Source organism: Priapulus caudatus, unplaced genomic scaffold (assembly GCF_000485595.1).
Source record: "Priapulus caudatus unplaced genomic scaffold, Priapulus_caudatus-5.0.1 Scaffold573, whole genome shotgun sequence".
Classification (NCBI taxonomy): domain Eukaryota; kingdom Metazoa; phylum Priapulida; class Priapulimorpha; order Priapulimorphida; family Priapulidae; genus Priapulus; species Priapulus caudatus.
This window is the reverse complement of record NW_014577634.1, coordinates 30,981-56,258: the sequence shown is the minus strand read 5'-3', so window position 1 is coordinate 56,258 and position 25,278 is coordinate 30,981. Positions and strand designations below refer to the sequence as shown.

At 40.7% G+C, this 25,278-nt stretch overlaps 1 protein-coding gene and 1 long non-coding RNA gene across 4 annotated transcripts in view; one reads left to right on the top strand and one right to left on the bottom strand.

Annotated features, from left to right (window-relative positions):
• Nucleotides 1–958, bottom strand: part of LOC106811776 — a 7,162-nt gene extending 6,204 nt beyond the window's left edge. The window contains exon 1 of the long non-coding RNA XR_001394200.1: nt 844–958. This is a non-coding gene — a long non-coding RNA (uncharacterized LOC106811776). The remainder of the gene's footprint in view (nt 1–843) is intronic.
• The window catches only part of LOC106811775 (endophilin-A-like), a 34,956-nt gene extending 11,935 nt beyond the window's left edge, over nt 1–23,021 (top strand). Inside the window, exons 1-10 of one of the 3 annotated variants that reach the window (XM_014815492.1) lie at nt 5,636–5,690; nt 13,642–13,710; nt 15,304–15,376; nt 16,099–16,242; nt 16,511–16,644; nt 16,785–16,851; nt 18,522–18,622; nt 19,709–19,812; nt 20,392–20,657; nt 21,197–23,021. In XM_014815492.1, coding sequence (XP_014670978.1) covers nt 13,645–13,710; nt 15,304–15,376; nt 16,099–16,242; nt 16,511–16,644; nt 16,785–16,851; nt 18,522–18,622; nt 19,709–19,812; nt 20,392–20,657; nt 21,197–21,414 — 1,173 coding nt within the window. In that variant the 5' untranslated portion in view covers nt 5,636–5,690; nt 13,642–13,644 and the 3' untranslated portion in view covers nt 21,415–23,021. Of the gene's footprint in view, nt 1–5,635; nt 5,691–8,090; nt 8,167–13,641; nt 13,711–15,303; nt 15,377–16,098; nt 16,243–16,510; nt 16,645–16,784; nt 16,852–18,521; nt 18,623–19,708; nt 19,813–20,391; nt 20,658–21,196 lie in introns of those variants that run through there. The other 2 variants (XM_014815491.1, XM_014815490.1) reach the window with 2 other exon arrangements.
• Nucleotides 23,022–25,278: the final 2,257 nt, after the last annotated feature.

Here is a 25,278-nt window from a genome sequence, read left to right as displayed (position 1 = left end):
GCCAATGCCACAAGAGACTAGAAACTGCAGCCCAGTTCACCGCCACTGCGTATTACGAGCCAGCGTGCATCGCTATAAAACTGTACAATTGCTATCATGACCGCGAAGACGCCGACGAAATTGTCTACACTTTCTGCCCGGATGCCGAGGAACACCTCACTAACATCATCACGGTGGCACGTATCAACTTCAACGAGCAGGTCAGCAGCGGTGAACCCGTGACTGATGCCATTTTCCACATATTACAGCATTGTGTTCGAGACCAACTGGCGACAGCTATACCAACAAGCATCTCACTGGACAACGTCAAGCGTGTGCAACGACTCGTTGGTTATAGGAACTCCATTTTCCATATTCTCTGGGGTTTTGTCGACGACATGTGCAAAGCTGCTGCTGAAAATCCGGCCGACGATGCAGGTGCTGCACCTATCAAGTCGATTCTCCTATTCCCGGGACCGACTGTTCGCATTCGCGAACTGCAGCGCTTCAGTGCTGGGCTCATTCGTACTATAAAGGCAGCAGGTCTACGTAAAACCTTTGAGGACATGGAGCGGCAAGCGCTTGGCACCTATGAGCGGGGCCCACGAAAGCTGCTCCGATGGATCTCCGAATCGACCACCGGCGTTATAACATCGAGCCACATAAACATCCACATCTGTCTGTGTGTGGTCGCAGAGGTTTTATATCCATGCCAGGGTTCTCCCCAGGATGAAATTCAAACAGGGGGGAGGGATCTCTGAACATACAAAGTACATAATCAAGCTATTACACGGCTAGATAACATTACACTAACGATCATCTATAAATGCTACACCTTAATCATATTCACCTAACAATATTTACCTTTATATTCTCCACATATCGCAACAAAATGCCGATTACTCCCGCGACACCAGAAACCTTGCTGCCCTTTGTTGTAAGAAAAGCCCCGCTTTTTTAATTGAAATCAACAGCAACGCCTTCTACTGGAGAAAATCTTAAAGAAATCTTAACTACAATGAATCCATAGAGGATTGTACATTCCCCTGCCAATGAGGAAATCTCATTTAACCTTAACTAAGTGCAAAAGCCTACAAACACAACCATATACCAAACCAATTATACATTGGCCTACAAAAACTTTAGAGGGGGCACTCACTTCCCGCCACTTTACTACTGAACTCACTGACTCATTTTACTCAGTTTAATCAACTTCACCACTGGTCGCCTATATATTTTCTGGTTGACTTTAACCTCAGCCGTTCTCACTCTCCCATCTTCACTTGGATGAGCATCAACTATCTCACCGACCGACCATTCACCTCGTTGTGCATGATTATCAATCACTAACACCTGGTCACCCTTTCTCAGGTTTTCTGTGTCCTTAGTCCACTTCCTTCTGATTTGGTGGCTAGGTAAATATTCTGACAAGAACTTCTTCCAAAATAAATCTACGATCAACTGCACATGTCTCTATTGCTTCCTACTGCGAAATTCCTCTCCCTGATTGAACGCTACGGGGGTAATGCTGTGTCCCGTCTACCCATCAGCAACATGTTCGGTGTTGTCGGATCAACATCAGCAACATCTGAGGAGCCGTAACCTAAAGGTTTTTAATTCATCAAACCTTCGACCTCACAAAGCACTGTCTGCAGTAAGACTTCTGTCACGACTCTATCCTTTAAGCAACACATGATTGCATGCTTGACCGAATTGACTTCTCTCTCCCAGAGGCCTCCGAAGTGTGGAGCACCTGGTGGAATGAACTTAAATTCCACCTGCTGCCTTGCCAACTTCCCTTGAAGCTCTGTGCTCATCAGCCCAAAACACTCCGATAACTCAGATTCTGCCCCTACAAAACTTGTCCCACAGTCAGACCACAACTCCTTAGGCATCCCCTTCCTAGCAACAAATCTCCTGAAAGCCATCAGGAATGCGTCGCTAGACATACTGTCCAACAACTCCAAATGCAAAGCCTTCGTCGTCATGCATTTGAAGATTACGCCCCACCTCTTCTCTCTTGACCTCCTTACTTTAACCATCATCGGACCCCAGCAGTCCATGCCTGTACTATAAAACGGTGACAAGCCTACTCTCAACCTTGCTTCAGGGAGATCAGCCATCCTGGGTACTTCTGACTCTCCTCGCCATCGCCGACACTCCGGACATGACAGCCTTTACTCAAGCCCTTCAGGATCCAATATCTTCTGATGTATGCAAAAACCCTTTGGCAGCCTGCGCTATGGTTGAAAACATCGCTATCAATCCGCTTTATCAACAACTTTGATATATGATGGCCAGGATCTAACACAATAGGATGAACGTCAACACCCTCAATACCTTGAGCCTTTCTTAAACGCCCACCAACTCGGATCAATCGCATCTCTTTGTCAAACTCAGGAGCTAAATTGCTCAGTTTACTGCTTCCGGCCACGGTCTTCCCATTTTCAAGTAACCTGAACTCCTCAGGGAAGCTTTCCTTCTGGACCCTTCTGAGCATCTCCGCCTCTAGATTCTGAATATCTGCAACCTCTAATACGCTTCCATTATTGATCTGCCTTTTATAAGCCTCTAGCAACTCCTCCCAGCTCTGGATATCGTCGATACCAATATCTACATCTTGCTGAACATTTACACTACCAGTGAAGATTGCCTTTGCTTCTTCATCATCATCACAACCCTGGTCTTCAAACCGTTGAGGCCATTCTCCCTCTGGCTTGGTAAGAAACTCTGGACCTGACATCCATCTCTTCTCCAACCCTTGAGCATTTATACCCCTAGATAGGTCATCAGCCGGGTTGTCAGTGCCTGTGACATGCCTCCTACTTGCTCCTCCTGTTTGGCCTTGAATCTCGGCCACCATGACCGACACAAATGACGAACCATCCAGGAGGTTTCTTGAGCCAACTCAACACGATCATGCTGTCAGAGAAGAAATACAAGCCCTTGAATTCAAAGGTAGACTCTTGCACAATTGTCTCTGCCAGTCTTGCCGCAATGACAGCCGCCTGCAGTTCAAGCCTCGGTATGGTTAATATCTTGAGAGGAGCAACCCTAGACTTAGAAGCCACTAATCGAAATTCGTAGACTCCCTCTTCTACTAACCACCTAACATAAGCACATGCCCCGAATGGCTTCTCCGATGCATCGCAAAACACCAAGCAAACTTCACTGACTGCTGCCGGTGGAGTCAGACATCTGAGAAACTTGAACTGCTCTAGCCTCTTGAATTTCTCAAATATTTTCTTCCATTCTTCTTTAGCCTCTTCACTTAATGGTTCATCCCAATCGACTCTTGCTAACCACAGCTCTTGCATGTTAATCTTTTTATTGATGATCACTGGGCCAACCAGTCCAACTAGATCAAATACCTTGGCCATTACTCCCAGAACCTTACGCTTAGTGAACTTATCGATGTCTATTTCAACCTTAAACATGAAAGTGTCATCACTCGGGTTCCAACAAACACCTAACACCCTCTGTTCCAAACTATGTCCTACTTCAACCATCTGCTTACCAACCACCTCAGGTCTTGCAACTTTAACTTATCAACTACTTCACACTTCGTACCTTCAGGCTTAGCAACTATTCGAGGACCACGTTTTGACCGCAGACCCACCTAAGGCTAGCAGTCTATCAACCTCTTGCGTCAGTGTTGCTTTTGCTTCCGACTTGACAGATGGGCACATGTCATCCATGTAAGTGTTGGTCTTTATCACCTCCGCAGCTCGCGGGTATTCCTCTCGACCTTTATCCGCTGTCAGTCTCAGTGCAGTGATCGCCATGGTTCCAGCAGGTTTATCCCCAAACGACAACACCTGCTTGACGTACACATCTGGTTCTCTGTCGACATCTAGATCTCTCCACAAATATCTATGCACATGCTGATCGATCGTTATCAATATTCGATCGTAGGTATCAATATCCTGTGATACATCTTGGAGATATCGCCAACCAATGCTACCTGGTTCCCCCTAAACCAAATAACACCTAAATGACACCAAATAAGCTGTACAACAAATCTGGTCTCTTCATCCAGCAATTATTAATGCATTTGCCATTGTATCTGTTAGATGCATTAAAGACAATTTTTAAGGGCATACTGGAGCTATCCTTTTTTGCAACTGAATAGTGAGGAATATAGTGAACAGGACCTTGATAGCTCTCGACCTCTTCTGGCGTCAACTTGCACGTAAATCCCATCTCTGCCATTTCTTGTATCTGCTTGTCATAAGCCTCTGCATGCCCTTTGCTTCTTAGCAGCCTCTTCTCTAGTCCAACTAGCATCTTCTTAGCCTGATACCGGTTATCCTCCAGATCACACGGATCCTTGGCCCAAGGGTAGGGAACCATCTATTGATTACCGACTTTGGTACAAGACTCCTTAATGATTTTGCCTTCCAGCTTCTCAGTGGCCCTTTCCAGGGACTTGCAGTCGCAAGGTCCTATGTCCACCCCTAGTGCTTCAGTGGCCTAAAAGTAATCCAGGTCGGCTGGCTTCTTGATCTGCACATGCATAACCTGATTAGCTGCCGTGGCCTCTTCCCCTCCATACACTGTCCATCCTAGACGAGTTCTCTGGGCAACAATACCGTTCGATTCAGATTCTTCACCTACGAGCAAATGTGCATAGTTAACACCAATCAGAATATCTATTGGTCCACCTCTTCTTTTCAGGGTGCCTGGCTTCATCTTGAATAATTACTCCATTTGCTTTACGTCAACCTCTCTTACATCGTTGATGTGTCCCATTTCTAAAGCTGAAATGCGGTGAGTCATGCTGTCTTCACCTCGCAGCGTTAGCTCATAGTGTTGATTGAAACTCTTCTTTAATTCCACCAACCTTTGTTATAACTGTAGCTACCGCTTTGCCTTTCAAGTTTAGCTTCTTTGCAAAATCTTTACTGATCAGAGTTTCCTGGGAACCTTTATTAAGCAAGACGCTGGACACCTTTCGTTAACACCTCCACATCCAAGATGCTCAACATAGGATCCTTATTCATCGCCATGTTGAGAGTCCCTATTTGTCCAACCTTCTTCCTCACGTGTAGGAGCTTGTGGTGGAATTCCTTACATGCCCCGTTAGCTGTTGTTTCACCACAAACTTTCCTTTTAGAGCAGGTGGACTCCCTGTGCCCTCGCCCAGCTACCTTTAGACAAGAGTAACATGCATAGTTGTCGTAGCACATCTTTCTCCTTTCAGTCTGCGAGGCATTCTCGAACATAGTGCACTGGTCCGTCCAGTGCTGATTGTTCTTGCAAACCCAACATATTTGAGGCCTCGATACACCTTGCACAAATGAAGCCTGATTTACAAGCATCTTATCATATTGTCTACTTGGTCTCATTCTCTCAGATGGTTTACTTGACCTCGCTCTCTCAGAGGGCTTACTGACACCGACATCCCCAAAGACTGGATCTTCAACCTCATTAGTAGCCCACTTGATGAATCTAACTAAATCAGCCAGTCTGGCAACTCGCCCGGAATCTTCCCTAGCAACATGCACTGAAGCTTTGGCTGCCAGATTTGCTGAAGACTCGCCACCTCTTTCTTTAATCCTTGGATTTTCTTTTCTCCATCCATTTTGAAGAAACTTAGGAAACTTAGACACAATCTGCCTCAGACTGGCCTGGTTATCGAGCTCATTCAAATAGCCTAAAGCTTACAGTGATTGCAGACAGTTCTCCAAGTCGGCAGCATATCCGCCCAAGTTAGTTATGCTTACGCTTTCCCTATCTATGACCTTGCTGATCCAGGCCTGGCTAACAAGCACATTACTACCAAATCTTGATCTCAGTGTGCACAGAGCAGCTGCATATCCTTCCCCAGGAGGCTTCATAACACAGAACTCAATGGCATTCCTTGCATTACCGTTACATGAAGAGATTAGGTTATTCAACTTAATACTGTCATTTGGGATATTCGCAACCATGCTTTGAAATGACATGTAAAAGAATGGTACTTCAAAGGATTCCCATCAAACATTGTAATCTGTGCCTTTGGTAAGGACAAAGCCTGAAACAAGCCACCCAAGTCCGTTACACCGGTATTACCGCTCGCTACAGATGCATTCTCATTGGAATTAGTAGACACATTGTCATTATTACTTTCATTATCAACCTTAATAGATTCTTCTTTGTGCTTGCTGAACCTTTTCCTTACTTCAAGGTAACGATTCCTTACGTCATCGATCACTCTTTCCTTTCTTCGTCTTCTTCCTATTCCTCACCAACCAGCTTGAGTACTTCTCCTTGAGCTTCCATGAGCTTGTTCCACTCTGTCTTCATCTCGGCCTCCAGCTCCTGAAGAAAGCCCATGGCCTGATTCTCCTGTATCGCTGTCTCCATATCCGAGACCCGCCTACACAGCTCCCTGCGAACTCCGCGTCTCAACCTCTGCGCCTGCTCCATGTTGTAGTTTCCCGCTCTTTCCCCGTTCCAACCAACAAATTGAATTGTGCGGAAAGATGAGACTTGACTACAAGAGTCGACGAATACACCAAGAGAATCTGGCTTTAATTGAGATGCTTTATTAACGTGTCAACCGTATCAACGGTAGCTAGCATTCAATTCTGCAAAAACCAAATACGTACATGTCTTTAATATATGAGCGTGCTAACAATTCTCATATTCATAAACACCATAAATGACCTTATCTAAATTATGCAAATTGCTAATTATGCCTGAATCATAGTAGATGCTAACGTACTGTTTCGCCGGATCTCTTAAACACCAGCACCTTGAACAAGCCTTGCAACCTGAACAACAAATGTTAAATACAAAAACTGTAATTCACAATATCAGCCGATTACAATGCTACATGCATACATACATATCGATACAACACAGGATTCCTGACTTCGAATTACCACGAGCTACTAATCTAACACAACATCATAAAAACCACATTCTTCAACAATCTTGATTAACATATCATTGATCTCAGCGGGTTTCTATGCTACTTTTCTCGCTTCAAACCAGCAACGATTAACCGATTTGTAATCATAGCCACAGAAACCAGCGTCTCTGAACATACAAAGTACATAATCAAGCTATTACAAGGCTAGATAACATTACACTAACGATCATCTATAAATTCTACACCTTTTAATCTTATTCACCTAATCATATTTACCTTTATATTATCCACATATCGCAACAAAACACCGATTACTCCTGCGACACCAGAAACCTTGCTGCCTTATGTTCTCAGAAAAACCCCACTTTTTTAATTGAAATCAACAGCAACGCCTTCTACTAGAGAAAATCTTAAAGAAATCTTAACTACAATCCATAGAGAATTGTACAGTTAGGGTTAGGGTTAGAGTCAGGGTATTTGCCAGGAACATTTTAAATAAATTTAAATTATTTACATTTTTACCTTTTTTATCGTTTCGGCCGTGCAGGCTCACACTCACACCATCTTGCACATACAAACAGACATGCATATGCAGACACACACACACACACACACACACACACACACACATACACATACATATAGACAGCTCATGTATATGCATTCGACACATCCCCCCTCCCCACGCCTAGCTGCCGCTGGCTGGTTGTCACGCGCCTTGTTCTAGTACTATAGCTCGCGTAGACTTCAGCAAAGCTGCGCCTGTATACATACGCTGCATGCGCAGCATAGAGTAGCCTGCTCGGTATCGAAAAACGACGTTAACGCACAATATGCCAGTTCTGTTAGTTGCATACTGTCGTCACTTTTTGCACAATATTTGCTGTGTTGCCTACAAACATTACTCTATCCATGTTTGCACTGAATATGCATACTTTCTCTTATCAGGCATAAGATTTCTCTCAAATCTCCGAACCATTTTGATCTAGTTACCATTTAATGTTACTCGTCATAATTTATGGTTCTTGAATCTTCGTTACTATATGCTTCGACCGAATACTTGGCCAAGAAGTGCACGTCCAACGCCATGTTTCTGCTGACCGCCTTTGTTGGCTTTATCGCGGGACTGATGCTGACGTGGGTCGAAGTTCGAGGAGCAGCCTTACGTCAACCTCTGAACGCATTTGTCATCATCGTCGGTCTGAAAGGAAGCGGCAAGACGCAAGCGCTGAATACCGTCATCTAAGCTGAGACGCACGAGATTGCGAAGGAGCGCCAGGAATCTCTAATCTTCAACGTCGGGACGAAGGAGGGCTTTACTGAAGCACGTAAGTCGCCTCCCATGTCAACATACGCTGGTAGCAGGCGACGAGTTTTAGGCTTACCTCGGCGGCCTCCTGCACCGTCATGCTACCCAAGCTTCCGGAGAGATTCAGCTGCTATCACAAAGCTGGAGTGGATCACCGATCACCGCGCAATATGCCACGCGTCGCCCCATCACGCTGAACTCGGCCAACATTTCCATCACTGGGTGCATGCAGATGGATCTGTTCTTGCAGGCACTGCAAGAGGCAAGGGAGATGGGTTTCTCGACCGATTTCTGCTGGTATGCCCCATGCCGGTGCTGCCAATGCCGCAAGAGACTAGAAACTGCAGCCAAGTTCACCGCCACTGCGTATTATGAGCCAGCGCGCATCGCTATAAAACTGTATGATTGCTATCATGACCGCGAAGACGCCGACGAAATTGTCTACACTTTCTGCCCGGATGCCGAGGAACACCTCACTAACATCATCACGGTGGCACGTATCAACTTCAACGAGCAGGTCAGCAGCGGTGAACCCGTGACCTGATGCCATTCTCCACATATTACAGCATTTGTGTTCGAGACCAACTGGCGACAGGTATACCAACAAGCATCTCACTGGAAACGTCAAGCGTGTGCAACGACTCGTTGGTTATAGGAACTCCATTTTCCATATTCTCTGGGGTTTTGTCGACGACATGTGCAAAGCTGCTGCTGAAAATCCGGCCGACGATGCAGGTGCTGCACCTATCAAGTCGATTCTCCTATTCCCGGACCGACTGTTCGCATTGCGCGAACTGCAGCGCCTCGGTGCTGGGCTCATTTGTACTATGAAGGCAGCAGGTCTACATAAAACCTTTGAGGTCATGGAGCGGCAAGCGCTTGCACCTATGAGCGGGGCCCACGAAACCTGCTCTGATGGATCTCCGAATCGACCACCGGCGTTATAACATCGAGCCGCATAAACATCCACATCTGAATGTGTGTGGTCGCAGAGGTTTTTATATTCCATGCCAGGGTTTCTCCCCAGGATGAAATTCAACAGGGGGAGGGGAGGGGTAGGGGGAGGGGAAGGGGGGAGGGGGAAACTAGGGGGGTCCGGGGGGCGTGTATTTTTACCGTACGACTAATTAATGCGTAAAATCGCCACCACACCATAGACCGTATTTGGGGTTCTTGTATAATAAGATAGCCGAGTCGGGGTACAGTTAGTGACAGGTTAACTGGGCATTGTCAGTCAGGTTAACTTGGGTACTGTCTTCAGTGCATGCGTGGTACGGTAAAAATACACGCGTCGGATGTCCTGGTCGAACGGCAATTCTTGACGATCGATTCCCGCGCTGGCAAACTTTTATTGTGGTGGAATTTAACGGGGCGCAACGATTCAAACAGGGGGGAGTTTTCCAAACCGGGCGCACAGATTCAAACAGGGGGAGTTTTCCAAACGGGGCGCGCGGTTGCGCAACGTAGGGAGAACCCTGCATGCATAGGGAAAGTACGTGGTCGTAATCGCAGGAGTCACAGCGACTTGGGTATATAAATATATGTGAGTATATGTGTGTCAATGTGTGTATATACATATATATATATATATATATATATATATATATAGATATAATATATATATGATATATATAGATACATATATATTAATATATATATATGTCAAGGCTCGACACTAACTTTTTTTTTCAGTGGCCGATCGGGCCACCAAAATCATTGATTTTCAATTTTTGGTGGCCCGAAAATGAAATCTGGTGGCCCGAAAAAAAAACAAAGAAAAACATTATAAATCTTATTTCAATCTCGTATTGTTATTTATTTGCAAATTGGGCCATCTGATGCACTTGCACAAGTCTTTAAACAAACCCCACACAATGGACACACCTGACATGATGATTGAGGTACATTTGAATTATCTATTCCACGGCATCAATTTTCACCAGAATCTTGCATACCAATTTTCTACTTTCACTCATTATTTATCTAAACACGCGCGTGCACATGCTATCTCGATCAGTTCAGGACGTTCAAAGATCAAAGTCACAGAGCATGCAAGATATTAAAACAAGTAACTGTATAAACACACAACACATTGGCTTTTCATGTTAAAATAAAACATATACATTTAATCTCATGAAAGTTAAAATGTCTGGCAGGCTTTGAAACTGTAAAAATAAAATTTGCAGATTTAATAAGATAAAGTAGAACCATAATTTATCAACAAAGTAGCCTGGGTACGCATGCATTTCAAAAAAAAAGCAGCATGTCTAAGTTCAATATTTCGTTGCGTAAAGAGACAGAGAAAATGCATAAATAAACTTACAAAGCACTAATATTACACTTCGGATTAAAATACTGATCATCTTCATGGAATAGTTCAGTTATTCTACGCGAATTTCGAACGCTGGCAGTTTCGCTTCGGATCCGAAACAGTGGCACCAGTGCAGCTAGCTAGCAATCAGGGGTGACCAGACGTCCCGTATTTTGCCCATGTGTCCCGCGTCCGTACCGACCCTTCCCGGGACGCATGTGTGTCCCGTATTTTTAACATTTTTAACAAAATACATCAAAAAAGGAAGAAATTTCATCATTTTTTTATTATGACAATTGTTTGCCTTCGAAACTCTCATCGCTCGCGTTCATTTTACATATACGCCTCCACAGTACACTGCAGACAGGCGTATTGTCTAGACGCATTGTCTGGTTCGCTTGATACAATGTAATCAAATGTATGCTGGCGCTTGCAAATATGCGCCCGCTATGCTGCACGTGCGTACGTGTGCCCTCGCTCCGCGAATTGCTCGCTCTCTTTTGAATGAGATTAGCACGTAGAAACAATTATTTTTATCACATAGACACTTTGAAATTTTAGTGGCCCGATCGGGCCACCAAATGTTAACTTTTGGAAATTTTTGGTGGCCCGACATCAAGTTTTGGTGGCCCCGGCCACCGGGCCACCGCTAGTGTCGAGCCTTGTATATGTATATAATAAATATGTAATATATAGATACATATATATACTATATATATATCATTATGGTACTATATATATATAGCTCAGTCGCTATATAAGCACATAGTGTATATAGCATAGTGGCGCCATATATTGGCGGGAAAAATCATCTTTTATTGCTGGTCACTGGATCGATCCTTGAGCCGAAGTGTCTGTGTGTGGACTTCAATGGACCACTACCATCAAGCGAGATGCTACTTGTTGTAACTGATGACTATAGTTGCTTCCCGGAAGTCGAAATAGTCTCGTCCCCTGCTGCAAAGACTGTCATACCAAAGCTCGATGGTATTTTCTCACACCAGGGAATACCTGAAGTATTCAAGTCAGACAATGAACCTCCGTTCCAAGGTTAAGATTTTGCAAGCTTTGCAGCTGACCTCGGATTCAAACATCGGAAAGTCACCCCATTGTGGCCTCAAGCCAATGGTGGTGTCGAAAGGTTCATGGACACTCTGCTGAAAATCGTACGCATCGCACATCTTGAAGGAAAGAATTGGAAACAGGAACTTTTCCGTTTTCTAAGACAATACCGACGACACCACATGCCACTACTGGAGTTCCGCCAGCTGAAGCGCTGTATGGTAGACGTTTTCGTGTACAACTACCACAGCTACCAGCCAGAGTGTTGCCTGACATGCCAGATATTCGACAAAAGATCAAGGAGAGAGACGCTCACCAGAAAGAAAGAATGAAGGAATACGCAGACAACAGACGGAATGCAAAGGGAAATGAGATCCAGCCAGGAGACACCATCTTAGTCAAACAGCAACGTACCAATAAGTTGTCTCCACACTTCGATCCTAAATTGCTGACTGTCGAGAGTCGAAAGCGCATCACACGGAACACAGCGTTCTTCAAGCCGTTGCCCAAACCGCAGCTGATTCGCCGAGAGATCATCGACGACGATGATGATGACATGATTGGTGATCCGCCAATTCGCGCTTCAACCGGACACGTTGATGGACCTCCCCTGAGATCTTGTCTTCAACAACCGCAAGTTCGTCGTTCAACGAGAGAACGGAAACTTCCGGTCCGCTTCAAGGATGTATACATGTACGCATAGTGCGTTTGCGCCATAACTGTAGACTAGGGTGATGCGCTAGTAACTTCTCCCCTAGCTACTGTACTTGCTCTCATACGCCTTCAAAGTACCTAAGTTTGCCGCATAATCTACATTCTTTAGATCTTCGTGTATTAGCAACCTAGACTGTTTAAATTCGCATACGAGTAATTAAGACTGTTCACTCTCTGCATAGTTTCATGCAAGTTATTCGCACTCGTTTATTTCGCGTTATTTGAACTCGTTTACTTCGCGCTAGTTGAACTTTTACTTCGCGTTACAGACTGTGTAACTTCTACCTAATTCGAATTCTTAGATCATCACCGGGCATATCCCAAGTTACAGTCAGAAGTCTTAAAAGTTAGACTGTCATTCATCCAAGGATGAAAGGGATGTAGTGTTGACGATAGTTGTGTGGCGCTGACTACTGGGGTGGTGAGAGCTGGAACTAGAGGGAAAAGGTGACTGCGCCCATGGCAAGGAGCATTTCAACTGAATATCAATAAAATCACGTTTTGATACATCTAATCTTTAACTAGTCTATAAACATAACAATTAATTTGCAAATTATGGCTCCTTTTAAATAGGTGTGCCTATTTCAAACAAAAGGGCATCTGATTCTGTACACTGGTTCCTTGATACTGTGTAGTGAAAACGATTATCTCGAGAAAGTCCGAGAGCCGCAAGAAATGGCAGCAGAAATCAAAACAAGTGATCAAAATTAAAATCATGGACGTTTTGGTGAATATAGTGAAGTATGAAAGTTCTAATACATGCTCTAGAAAGTTTCTATCATTCAAGCAATAACAGTAGTTATCGGAAAAGTTAGGCAGATATGAGAATGGTCAGTAATTCTTTTTAAAATAATTGCTTAAATTTTTATTCTTTTAAAATAAAATAAAATGTTCGATTTGTCCCAACAACGGCAAGTAGGCCTATTTCTTGACAATTTTGTTCAATGAGATATAACAACAGATGTTTACAAATGTGTATATATATATGTATCTATTAACAAATTGGTAAAAATAATATGTTAGTATTTTCACCCTGTTAAAAATAGTGGAACCCCATTAAAAATTAAAGCATATATAGCAAATTTATAAAAAACTCAAAATATATCAATGAAGCAAGAAGCCACAAACTTTTATCTGTTTATTTTGAAGCTTTATTTTTTGCCAAAGGGATATACACATGAAACAATACTATAGAAATGGGCAAAGTTGCTTAATTTTAGGTCAGATAAAATAAGGTCATGCATTCACTATGATCATTAACCGATTAATTTATAATCCATTATAGATTGGTTGAGTTGAACTCGTAATCGATTATAAAATTCCAGCTCTTTCTCATCACTATATTCTACTGTGTATCATCTATTCTACTGTGTATCATCTATTCATGTCAACCTATTTTGATTTCAGTATATGAGTGAAAAGATTGGTGGGGCTGAAGCTACAAAATTAGATGAAGATTTTTTGGAATTAGAAAAGGTAAGATCTGAAACCCAGTGTGTTAAATATTCTATCCTTATTGGCTTTTTACTGGTATGCACATTAAAGAGATAATATATTAATTTTAAGTGTTTAAAGTTTTAGTCATTCACCATATATATATATGTGATATAAAAAATACTGCATTGTGATTGGCACAGGCTATGTTACGTGTCATCAAATGAATTTTTTTAAGTTGCCCATAGAAAATCAATGTTGCCTTTTGAACAGTGGTGCAACCTAGCACAATGTTTCTCTTCACTGGTAGCTGTCATAATTTGAAGCAAAAGAATATTTGAACCAGTGGACAAAGACAGGATATCATATCGGGTAAAACTTAAAGATAGTAAGACACCCAAAATGTGATTAAAAAAACTGTCTGTACTGCAGGATATCTTGCCGAACCCTGTAATAATGTCACCAATAGATTTAATTGCAATTTTTTTACTACTTAACTTGGAGAGAGCCTTAGGTTTTCCGAATGTCATAGATTTGAGTGTGTCTCTCTAGGCTGTTATTGTATGTGTGCACGTGCGTGCGTGCGTGCGTGCGTGCGTGCGTGCGTGCGTGCGTGTCTGCGGGTGTGCGAGCGTGTGAGGGTTCACATGATTATGTATGTCAAGAAATTCAATGTTCCCCTCGCAACCAGGTAATAATTTTGATAATTTTGCCACTATACAAGTATATGTTCATATCATCAGGAGTAAATAAAAAAATGTTTGTTTTTATTCACTTCTGATATCAATGTTCTGTCATTGTCATAGTTAGTAACCAATTGATGTGTATCAGCAATAATAATCTATAACTGTAAAATCATGTATTCGTGCTATTTTGAAGGTTACCAAAAATTCCTGATAAAAATCCAAAATTTTGTGGTTACTACTTCAAACAAGGCTTACCTTATAATTACAGTTGCCTTTCTTGAAATATATCGGGGTTTTAAAAGTATTTATATATATGGATATTATGGCAGAAACATTCATTTTTGCACGAAAAAGTACAGGAAACAGTACAGAGACTCCCCGACTTACGAACAGGTTCGGTTCCGAGCGGTCGTTCGTATGTCAATTTGTTCGTAAGTCGAACATATGTACGTACGTATACAGTATTGTACAGTAGTGTCGTATATGTACGTGTGAACATTGAGTAACCTATAAGTGTACATAGTGTAAACATATACGTGAACACAGGAGTTGGCGAAAGTCAAAATCAGGGGGCGATTGTGTCTTTTTATTCACCAATACTGACATTATACACTAATGGACTTCAAGGCAAATTGTTCGTATCATCGAAAGTTCGTAACTCAAATGTTCGTAAGTCGGGGAGTCTCTGTATTGTATTGTTTTGCAATGTATGTTTAATATATTGAAACAAAGTTATATCTTGTGGAAAATTTACTTCTTTTAAAAAACATGGATTTTTGTTATTAGATTAGCTGAATAGGAGGAGTTCACGAAATAAGCCAGTTTGTATTACTTCGGATTTTTATTGGTAGTATATTGATGGTAGTAATAATCTATAATAGTAATATTCATTCATGCAGGAAAGCTCCAAGCTGTTTCATTGCCATGTAATATTTTTGGTAATTTGTAGAAAACTGATGTCACAAATGAGCTTGTTGAGGAGCTGCAAATCAAAACCAAGGAGTACTTGCAGCCAAACCCAGGTATGTGTGGCTTTAATTTTTCCTGCAGTATACAGCTGCCACACCTAACTATATTACAGTGATGCATGATTCATGACTAATTCTGTCTGCTGCTTCTCAAGCTGTGCAACAGCATGTGTCAGACTGGTCCAAAATATTGCCTGCTTGCAATAACCCAACTGACCCAGTAAACATGTTATCGAGGACAGTGGTTTTTATCTTTTAGTCACCTTTCTCAAATTTTGTGTAGTAACAAATGTACTCATTGAAGACATTGAAACTCAACAATATTTTCCTTTACAGCTTTTCCATATATTTTTTGTCAAAACTTCAAGATGAGAAAAAAAATTGCTTATCTACCACCCCACTCAATTCTTATTAACAGGTTATATTATTACAACAAAAAGATTTTTGACCAGCCATAGTGTAATTTAATGCATGTTGAATGAATGTGTTAGCAAATGTGCTGTGGAACTTTGCCACCGCTGTTAACTGTACGTGTACTTCTGAGTTGGGTGCTGTGTCTTTAAAATGAAAAACAGTTCATATAAAAATTTGCGAGCTTTTCACTTGAACATGGTTTTATGATTCCAGTGTCATGGAGTATAGCAGATAGAAAAAAGGGTTCTGATTGCTCCTTCCACAGAGGGTCACTTCTCCTCTCTATGATCTATATTTGACACTTGGAAATTTCTTTACATTTTTTTCACTTTCTTAAATTGATCAATTTCAATCCATTACAGCTTCAAGAGCTAAGATGTCGGCTATGAGCTCCTTCTCAAAGATCAGAGGATCTTCTAAGTACATGCCGTATCCTCAGCCTGAAGGCACGCTGGGAGATGCAATGATAAAGTATGGCAAAGATCTCGGTGACGACTCTTCCTTTGGTACGCACAAAGATACTTTTCTGGTGATATTCTAAGACATTCTGGTGAAAAATATTACTTTAGTGTTGTAGACATCACCATGGTGATAGGTAAATAATTGGAAGAAATACTGGTTTCCATTTGTGTGTGTTAGTTAGGATACCATATGATCAGTATTAAGTATTAACCACTGTAGTTATCGAGCAAGTCTTTACTATATTTATGTTTTAATTAGGGTTATTATATATATGCACATTGATGTGAGTTATTTTTTTTATCTACCTAATAGGTCAGGCATTATGTGAGATGGGAGAAGCCATGAAACAGCTGGCTGACATTAAGTATGCACTCGAGGACAACGTGAAACAGAATTTTCTGGAACCACTTCATTCATTACAAAACAAGGAACTGAAAGAAGTCATGGTACTATTTTGTTTCATTGTTGTTTTTATTACCTGATGTAATGAACTGTAGAACATATCCCCATGCAGTCTAGGTTCCCTCTTTGCAATCGCAGAGTGCATTTTACATTGTACACAGAAATTGGGGTTGTTCTATTCTAGCATCACAGAAAGAAGCTAGAAGGACGCCGGTTAGATTATGACTGCAAGAAAAGGAAGAAGAGGGGAGGTACGTTACTGTAGCATAAACTTGGAAACATATAGCCGTAATTTATTTATTCAAGCAGTATTGCATTTCAGGTGAAACATCCACATTGCGAATTTCCGTAACGTGAATGATTTCCCCCCCCCCCATTAACTTACATTATGTAATCGAAGTTGTATGTTCCTACAAAATTTTTTTTGGACAAAGTAAGTATGTAATCCACAGTCTTCCTTAACGCAAGAATTTCACATTTTCCCAACCGTTTTCGTATTTTCTAGAGTGTTCTGATACTTGCTGGTACTTCTTGCATAACACCAAGTGTATATTGTAAGGCTAACATGTCTTAGTACACTCGCATATCATTATTTTCATCAATATTAGCACTGACGTCCATTTCAAATTAGATTTGTTTACATATATGTCAACATCACTAGCGTGATTGTCGCTCTTGTGAGATGCTATGAGTATGGATGTGTACCCTATCTCTACACTGTTACCTTTGCCTGCAAGAGAAGATAGGTACCAGTCTAGACCAAGTCACGTCACTTAAACATGTACCTTTTTTCATGGCAGCATTTTCATATTTCATTTTTGCAAATCTCAAGAATGCAGGCACAAGTTTGCTGTTTCATAACCTAATGTTAACACAAAGTAATCAATGATATGTTCAATAACAGGTGAGAGTTAATTTGTCTACATGTTTTTTCCCCCATTTATTTGAGAGATGATTATTTTTATACAAAAACAATTACGAACTTCAATAAACAGTCAACAGTCAAACAGTCAAATGCATAATATTGATTAAATGTAGTGATGTAACATGGTAAAGTCCTAATACTGAGAAGGAAAGGAAGTTCAGAATACAAATTAGTGTCATGTTCCTGTAGTTGACTAAATGCAGGTTACCAATTCCAGGAACACGCATATTCAACACGCACTGCACATGTATGTGTTTGTGCATAGGGAGGGAAGCTGTCTAATAGGCTAGCAGGACATTTCAAAGCTGGCCTGCTTTACTTGTTGGCAGCTGGCTGCATATGTATTAATTACAATGATTGTATTGATAGCAGTTTAGCACTTTCACACAGATCTGTTGCCTAAAATAACTTTGCTCAATCCTATGAAAAATTAGGTATGGGCAAATTTCTGTATCTCATGTTTAGTAGGTCATAACTTAAAAATTTCATATTCGTGGGTGAATTTTCATAACGTGAGATTCAGTGATGCAGAATACTCTGTAACCATGGTTCTTTATCCTCTGTGTGCAAGATTACTGCATGACTATGTGTTATTATAAAGAGCTAATAATACCCAACTTATAAAGTGCTAATAAGGTACTATTATAGCTCTTGCATGTATCTCCATCTTGTGATCATATTTCCCTTGCGATAGAGGGCGTTAGCATTGGCAAATGTAAGAAAATTGTTGCACCTTGGTACATCATGTGTCATAGTGATAAGACTATATTTCCCATGGGTGAAATCGTGAATATGGTCAATACAACCGTGGCTGTATCATCATAACATTTTCTCGCACATACGTTGTAATTCGTTATTTAGTATAATAAATATAGTTATTGCCCATAAATTTCGCAGACAAGAAGATGTGGCCAATGTCAGGAAATCGTGTCACCCTCATACCAGAGCTAATAAGACTTAATAGCCTCAATAAACCCTGGTTTTGTTCTTTAACAGGCTCCCACATGACAGATGACGAGATGCGTGTGGCAGGGGAGAAGTTTGAGGAATCCTGGAATCTGTCTGAGGCAGCCATGATGAATCTCCTGGACAGTGAGGTAAGGCAGCAACATGGGTCTATTGACTTAATATAAAGTTGATTCATCACTGCATGAAACAGTCTAGCCTAGCCTAGCTAAAAAGTTTTTGCTCAGTGAAACCAAACATACTATCTCCCCTCTCCATAAACATCAGATGAAACACAAAATGAAGCTTTCTTGCAGTGAAATGTACTGTATTCACCATTAAGTCATTGCACACATTTGAAATGTCATCTAATCTGGTTGAAAGTTGTGTGAGTTATGACATCTCACTGACAAATGTTCAGTCATCACAATTAGGTATGTAGTGGGAATTACCTAAAAACATGATAAATACTTGTATCTGCAGCTACTGCAGAGCAGTGACCAGCGAAAGAGCATGCAGCTTTCTGATTCGCATGAAGTGGTTTTCATGCGATGTTATATTCTTATAAATTTGCAGCATGATAAATAGAGTTGTAGCTGATAAGGCTGTAGTGTGTATATATATGCACCCAAAATCAGGAATGAGCAGTGCTGTGACCAGTGAGCAATGTTTAAAGAAAGGATTTCATTAATAACTGAACATTCGAGAAAATATAGCGAAATATTGTCTCACCTAATTGCAAACATGTTACTGATTACTCCAGTATAAAAATTACCATGAGTTTATGAATTCCTTTGAATGAAATTAATTTCCTTGAAATCAGCAACCCAGACAAAAGTGCATCTCATTGAGTGACATAGTGATTCAAGACTGGTACAACATCTGTATTGCTTAATTCTAGTTACTATGTCAAAGTATAGGGACCAGGGTCTCACGACAAACAAGTAGCATTATCAAGTAACCGTGGCAACACGATGTAAACAAACATTTCAATCGTTGAATATTTTTGTATAAATAATGACATACAAGTGTTCTAGGATATGTTGGCCTTACCTTAGGTACTTGCTGTTATGCAATCAGTACTGGTCAGTATGTATTGTAGTCGTTAGTAAAATACGAGAACGGTCAGAAAGTCTCTTTGAAATAATTACTTTAATGCCCTAACCCTAATGGGCATTCAGTTACCAGGAAGAACTATCTGATGTTCAATAAATAATGTCTGGCCATTTATCTCTCAGGTGGAACAGATAGTTCAAGTGACTGCTCTAGCAGAAGCACAAAGGGAGTATTTCAAGCAGTCATTGGACGTCATTGAAGTCTTAGTTGGTGTGCTGGAAGAGAAGTATGTCATATATGTCAAAGAGATGCAATGATAACTGTATCATATTAAGTTTGCATGCATTATCTTGCACTGGGTGTATACATGCCACTTTTGAGACAAGAAAAGTCGTCACTGATTTCACAATCATACAGATGGTTCATTACAGTAGTTTATATCTGTTGTTGAAGTTGTTGAGAGGACTGTGCCATGATGATGTAGTTGTTGAGAGGACTGTGCCATGATGATGTAGTTGTTGAGAGGACTGTGCCATGATGATGTAGTTGAGATCTTCTTAAACAAACGGCCGTGTTCATATAGTTTTGGGTAACATCACGTTATCACTCGCCAAGTTTGCCTTTGGTAAATAAAACCGAACTAGCATGTCATTGTATACTTATATGAAGTCATTATGTTTCAGCAATGGCTGGTAGATGTTAGTAACTAGATAATTTATTTGACTGTTACCTTTTTACTTACTGTCGTGTAAATTTAGTGAATGCAATCTGCCACTGCACGCGACCACGGCATGTGGTCATGCTTGTCACGTCATGCCAAGTTCTGTTGCTATGCAAGTTAACAGCTTTTTTTCTGCTAATGTAGGAAGAGAGAGGCAGAGAACAAGCCGAGGCAGGAGCCCTCTGTGCATGTAGTGCCCAGAGCCTCGAGCAACCTGTCGATCAACAAGACCGAGACCTACGATGATAAAGATAAGGCCACCATTTTGAATAATACTGACAAGAGCAACCGGTCGAAGAGCCCTCACCTGCTGTTCAATGACAACGCCTGGCCGGGAGATGACAGCTTTAATTCCGCTAATACTCAGTCAGCTTGGCCGACTGAATCAAGCCCCCACATTCCAGTGTCAGGTAATGCAGACTGACGGCGATGGCCACCACCTGGTAGCTGTCCTGTTGCTGTATTTTTCCACTTATTGCAGCTTGGATGTTAGATAACCAGGCGTGTTTGTTTATTCTGTTTGATTATTAATCATGTTTAGTGTTGATAATCATAATCTATTTAGGCAGTTTAGAACCAAATCTTGACTTTGCCGGTGTTAGACCTTTGCAAAACGTTTCAATAGATTACGAAATTCTTTTGTTTGTTTACTTAGAATGCAGTCAGGCTGAGGCATGCATGTCAACTTTAATGCTATAGACAGATGATTTCATATAGATTATTTATCGAGAAGATTATTTATTATGTTCATGTTATGTTATTATATAAACTGTGTGTCAGAGACTTGTACAGTCACACTGTCAACCTTGCTTGTCAATACTTGCACATTCCATGATCAATGAGAGATCAGTCCACAGACTACTCACTGTGCATCTTCTTGAGCCCTTCGGTATTATACCCGGCTTACGACCCACTTGTAATCTACTTGCAATTACAATCTCGCTTGCAGCCTCACCGAAGCCTGCGCAGCCCTGCTGCGAGGCGCTGTACGACTTTGATGCGGAGAACGAGGGTGAGTTGCAATTCAAAGAAGGCGAAATCATCTACCTAATCGAGCGTATTGACGAGAACTGGTTCGAGGGAACGATGGCAGGTCGCACCGGCTTCTTCCCTGTCACCTACGTTCGCGTCATCGTCGACCTACCAAACTCCACCAGCTTGCTATAAGCCACCTGGAGGCACCGTCGTCGTGGAAACAACCTGCAACCCTTAAGTGGTAGGTCGGTCGGTCATAATGTCGGCAGGGTGTTGACGAATCACCGTTTTGGTTGGGGTTTTTGCGTGCTTGTAGGCTTAGGTAAACGATGGAGCGAGAAAATGCCATGAGCAGTTACATCCTCGGATGTGTGAAGATGCTGATATCAAGTTTAATCATAGTATCAGCACTGGAAAATCATTATGATAGCCTTCATAGCATAGCATCATAGAGTGCTTTGCTTACATGACGTTACACCTATTTAGTGCATTATTTCTACTTGCTATTAGTTCAAGGGTGTGGTGTGATTAGGGAAAACACAGCTTGAGAAAAAACTAATGTATGAATTAATAAGCTAAAAAGCTGATGTGCACAAAGTCGGATCAACCCTCTATCTCCTTTAATTATATGTACACGTATTAATCATTCCCAGTGTGTTGAGATACTCTTATTATGCAATTATCCATTCCTAGTCTATAATTCCACTTTGCTGATTAGACCTGAAATGGAAACATTGTGTCTAGCAGTATAATTAGCTTGCTAAACTATGGCTGTTTATTCTAATGCAATATTTAACAATCTAGAAATTTAGTATACTCTGTAGTAAAATTACCAAGGTAAATGACATTCTCTAATGAATTGTTGTCAACCTATTTAATACTAGGTAGTGCGTGTATTTTTCAAAAATAATTGACCCTAGATCTGGATTATTCAAAGAACTGACACGTCATAGAGTGCTTCATTTCCAAATGCATTCATCAAAGATCTGGATTATGTACAGAATTAATGTGCCATTATCGTCACCCTCAGTTACCCGATTTAGTTAGAAGGTTAAATGTGGTCTAATACAAGATACTATAACGGATAAAAAATTATTATACTGAATGGAAAAAAATGCTTGTAGCAACCTGGATGTGTAATTGGGTTTAGAATCTGGTTGACAAGTCAGGCTTGTAAAGGAAATAAATACTCTTAAAGTAGGCGGCACATGTGTAGAAATTCTGTAAGTGATGGAATTAATTGACATTCCGAACACGCAATATTACACTGATTTATAAACGCCATCATACTATCCAATAACTATTACAATCTGTAGCATATTACAACATGTAGATAAATATGTAATATTCCTATATTTGTTTGCAATAACATGTTATATGAGTTATGAGCACTATACAAAGGCCAGTTTGCTATTATGGTGGCTATCGTCTGTGGTAGGTGGTTAATCTTTCAGCCATCTGTGACTGACTTTACGTATAAGACTGCTAACTGAGTAATTTGTATATCGCAGTTCACTCCCTAGGTTAGATACACACCAGATCTACGAGTCCAGTACCATTCTATTGCTAGTCATACTATGAGTTACGCAACTTACCGGATGTATGTGCATTAGGATTTGCAATAATCTGGGGTTGGCATGTTTTTGTAGAAGTAGGTAAGTAGAATTATATAAGCAGTTATTGATTGCTCCATCAGCGTTAGCACTGTGCCAAGGTTTGTGAAGAATTTCTTACAATCTTCTCAAGGCTTTAAAGTACATGTAGTACTTATCCTATTGGCATGGTTGCTTCCAGTTACCGAAAATTAAAAAAACCCAAGAAGTGCTAATATGATGCGTGGTGCATATGCGAGTATGTCACATAACGCAGTGATGGTGCATATACGCAGCCATTGTAGGTCTGTTACATACAATCTTCACATTTAGATGTTGTGTATACACGTTTATACACAACTCTCGATTTAGATGTTGTTGGCGTAGCATATTGTCTAGTTTTGATTTCCAAAAATATGTAATGCTGTGTAGTAAAAACGCATGATGTGATTGTTTAGTGTTAAATATGTACGATAGGAATCGTAAGTAGACTTAGGAACATGCTTATAATATCCCTAATTAGTAGGTAGTGCGTTTTCGCCATGTGTATGCTATGTACGTGAAATTATTAGCGAAGCACTTGAAGTTATGCACTTGTAGTCGGACGAGTGTATAATTGTCAGTGACCAGGATAAGTTTAATGCATGACGTTGTTTGCAAGGAGAGAACACAAACAGGTGCACGTGATGGTGATTGCTTGTACGACATGATATACCACTGCCCATGTTTAAGAGGAAACCTCCTCAAAGGCAGTAGGTGTACTTATAACTGGTGGAATGGCTCCTCTAACCGAACATGTGCAAACACAGCAATTTGCAAACAGCGTGCATAAATGTTGTGAGTAAGAAGTAAGCAGACTGAAAGACAGCTATGACTTTCTGGACTAGGCGTTTAAGTCGTGCGGTATCCAGCCTTAAATATTTCAATTATGGATGTGAAGGATAGCACTAAAGTGTGAGTGACCTAAACCATAGGTTCAGTAAGAATCATATAATCTATATTTGATGTTTAAGTGTATAGAAAAACTTTATTGTTATGTCGGAGTTGCAGTATTCATCCTGTCAACCGACGTCTAGTCATGGTGCATGGAATGTCGTCTGTTATATTGGTATTCTGTTGATTTGGATGTTTTAACTGTTTTCCTTTATATATTTATAAATACACGCATAGCTTCGGTTTACAGTTCCAGTATTCGTGATATTATATGTCACTGCAGAATAGTTTGGACCATGTGCAATGTAAAGATGAGGTATCAGTATGATTACAACTTGTGCCGATGTATCTGTGTACATCGAAGCGTTTATGTCTCAGAATAACATTAGAATCGTGTGAAAAATTATGATAAGCCTAACTGTTAGCCACTATAGGTAATTATACCATTTACTAGAGGTAATAGTAATCAATCTGCTTTATCATTATCAGGTATAATAACATAATATTGTAAATACATAGTAACTCTGGTATAGGTACAAATATATAAAAGGTATAACATGTAATACTTTATGTATATTTGCCAGTAACATTCGCTGTCTTTGCGATATTCAAATCAGGAAATATAATTTTCCAATATATATACCCTGAGAGATTTGGCAATTAACGTAAGAAAAGTTTCGTTTGATCAAGTGGAATCGCCAGTACATTTAGCATATGCCAGCGCTCTAAAACATTTTATCCGGGAATTTTAACCATCATAATTCTCATATTAGATCGTCAAGGTCGTTTTTGTGTCATAACATTGCATGCGACGTCATTGAATGCCGTCTGCTGAGTATGCGCAGAGATCGGCCTGATAAACAGGTTAGAAAGGGGAAGTGCTGAACAGTTGAGTAAATGTTGAGGTAAATGTCGGTGATGCGTTTGTGCAATGGTAAGCAGGTGTTTGAGAAGTTAGAATGGAAGCTAGGTGCGTTTAGCAAGTGAGTAGTTAAGAGTAGCATGTGTAGTTGAGTGAACATTGCATACACGAAATCTTACCGGGTTTTCTCAACTTTGTATTAAGTTGAATATAATATAGAAGTTTGCATGGTACCGCAGCTGCGCTGCACTTAACTGCAGGGTTCTTTTGAAAAACTAAGTGTAATCTTTTCATTACATACTTTTATGTTTGTTAACCTCTCCGCGGTGGCATTACAACATTCGAGAGGGTTGGCGGTAAAGGGTTTCCTTGCACCAAACGTCTTTCTAGTCATTAATTTAATATACACTATAACTTTATTTTGATATTAGTATCATTGTTGACCTACTCTTATCTTGATATTCTAATTGTGATTGAGGTGTTATAATTGAAATATTACTTTCCCGCGAATATTTATTTCCATGTGATATTTTATTATTTCCTAAACATATTTTATTTAATTTCTCGAATCTGCAGCTGAGGTGAATGTAGTGTTTTGTTGTTGTGGTAAACGATGTCGCTAACACGGTGACTCTTATTATAAAGGTATATTATCTAGGATATATATAT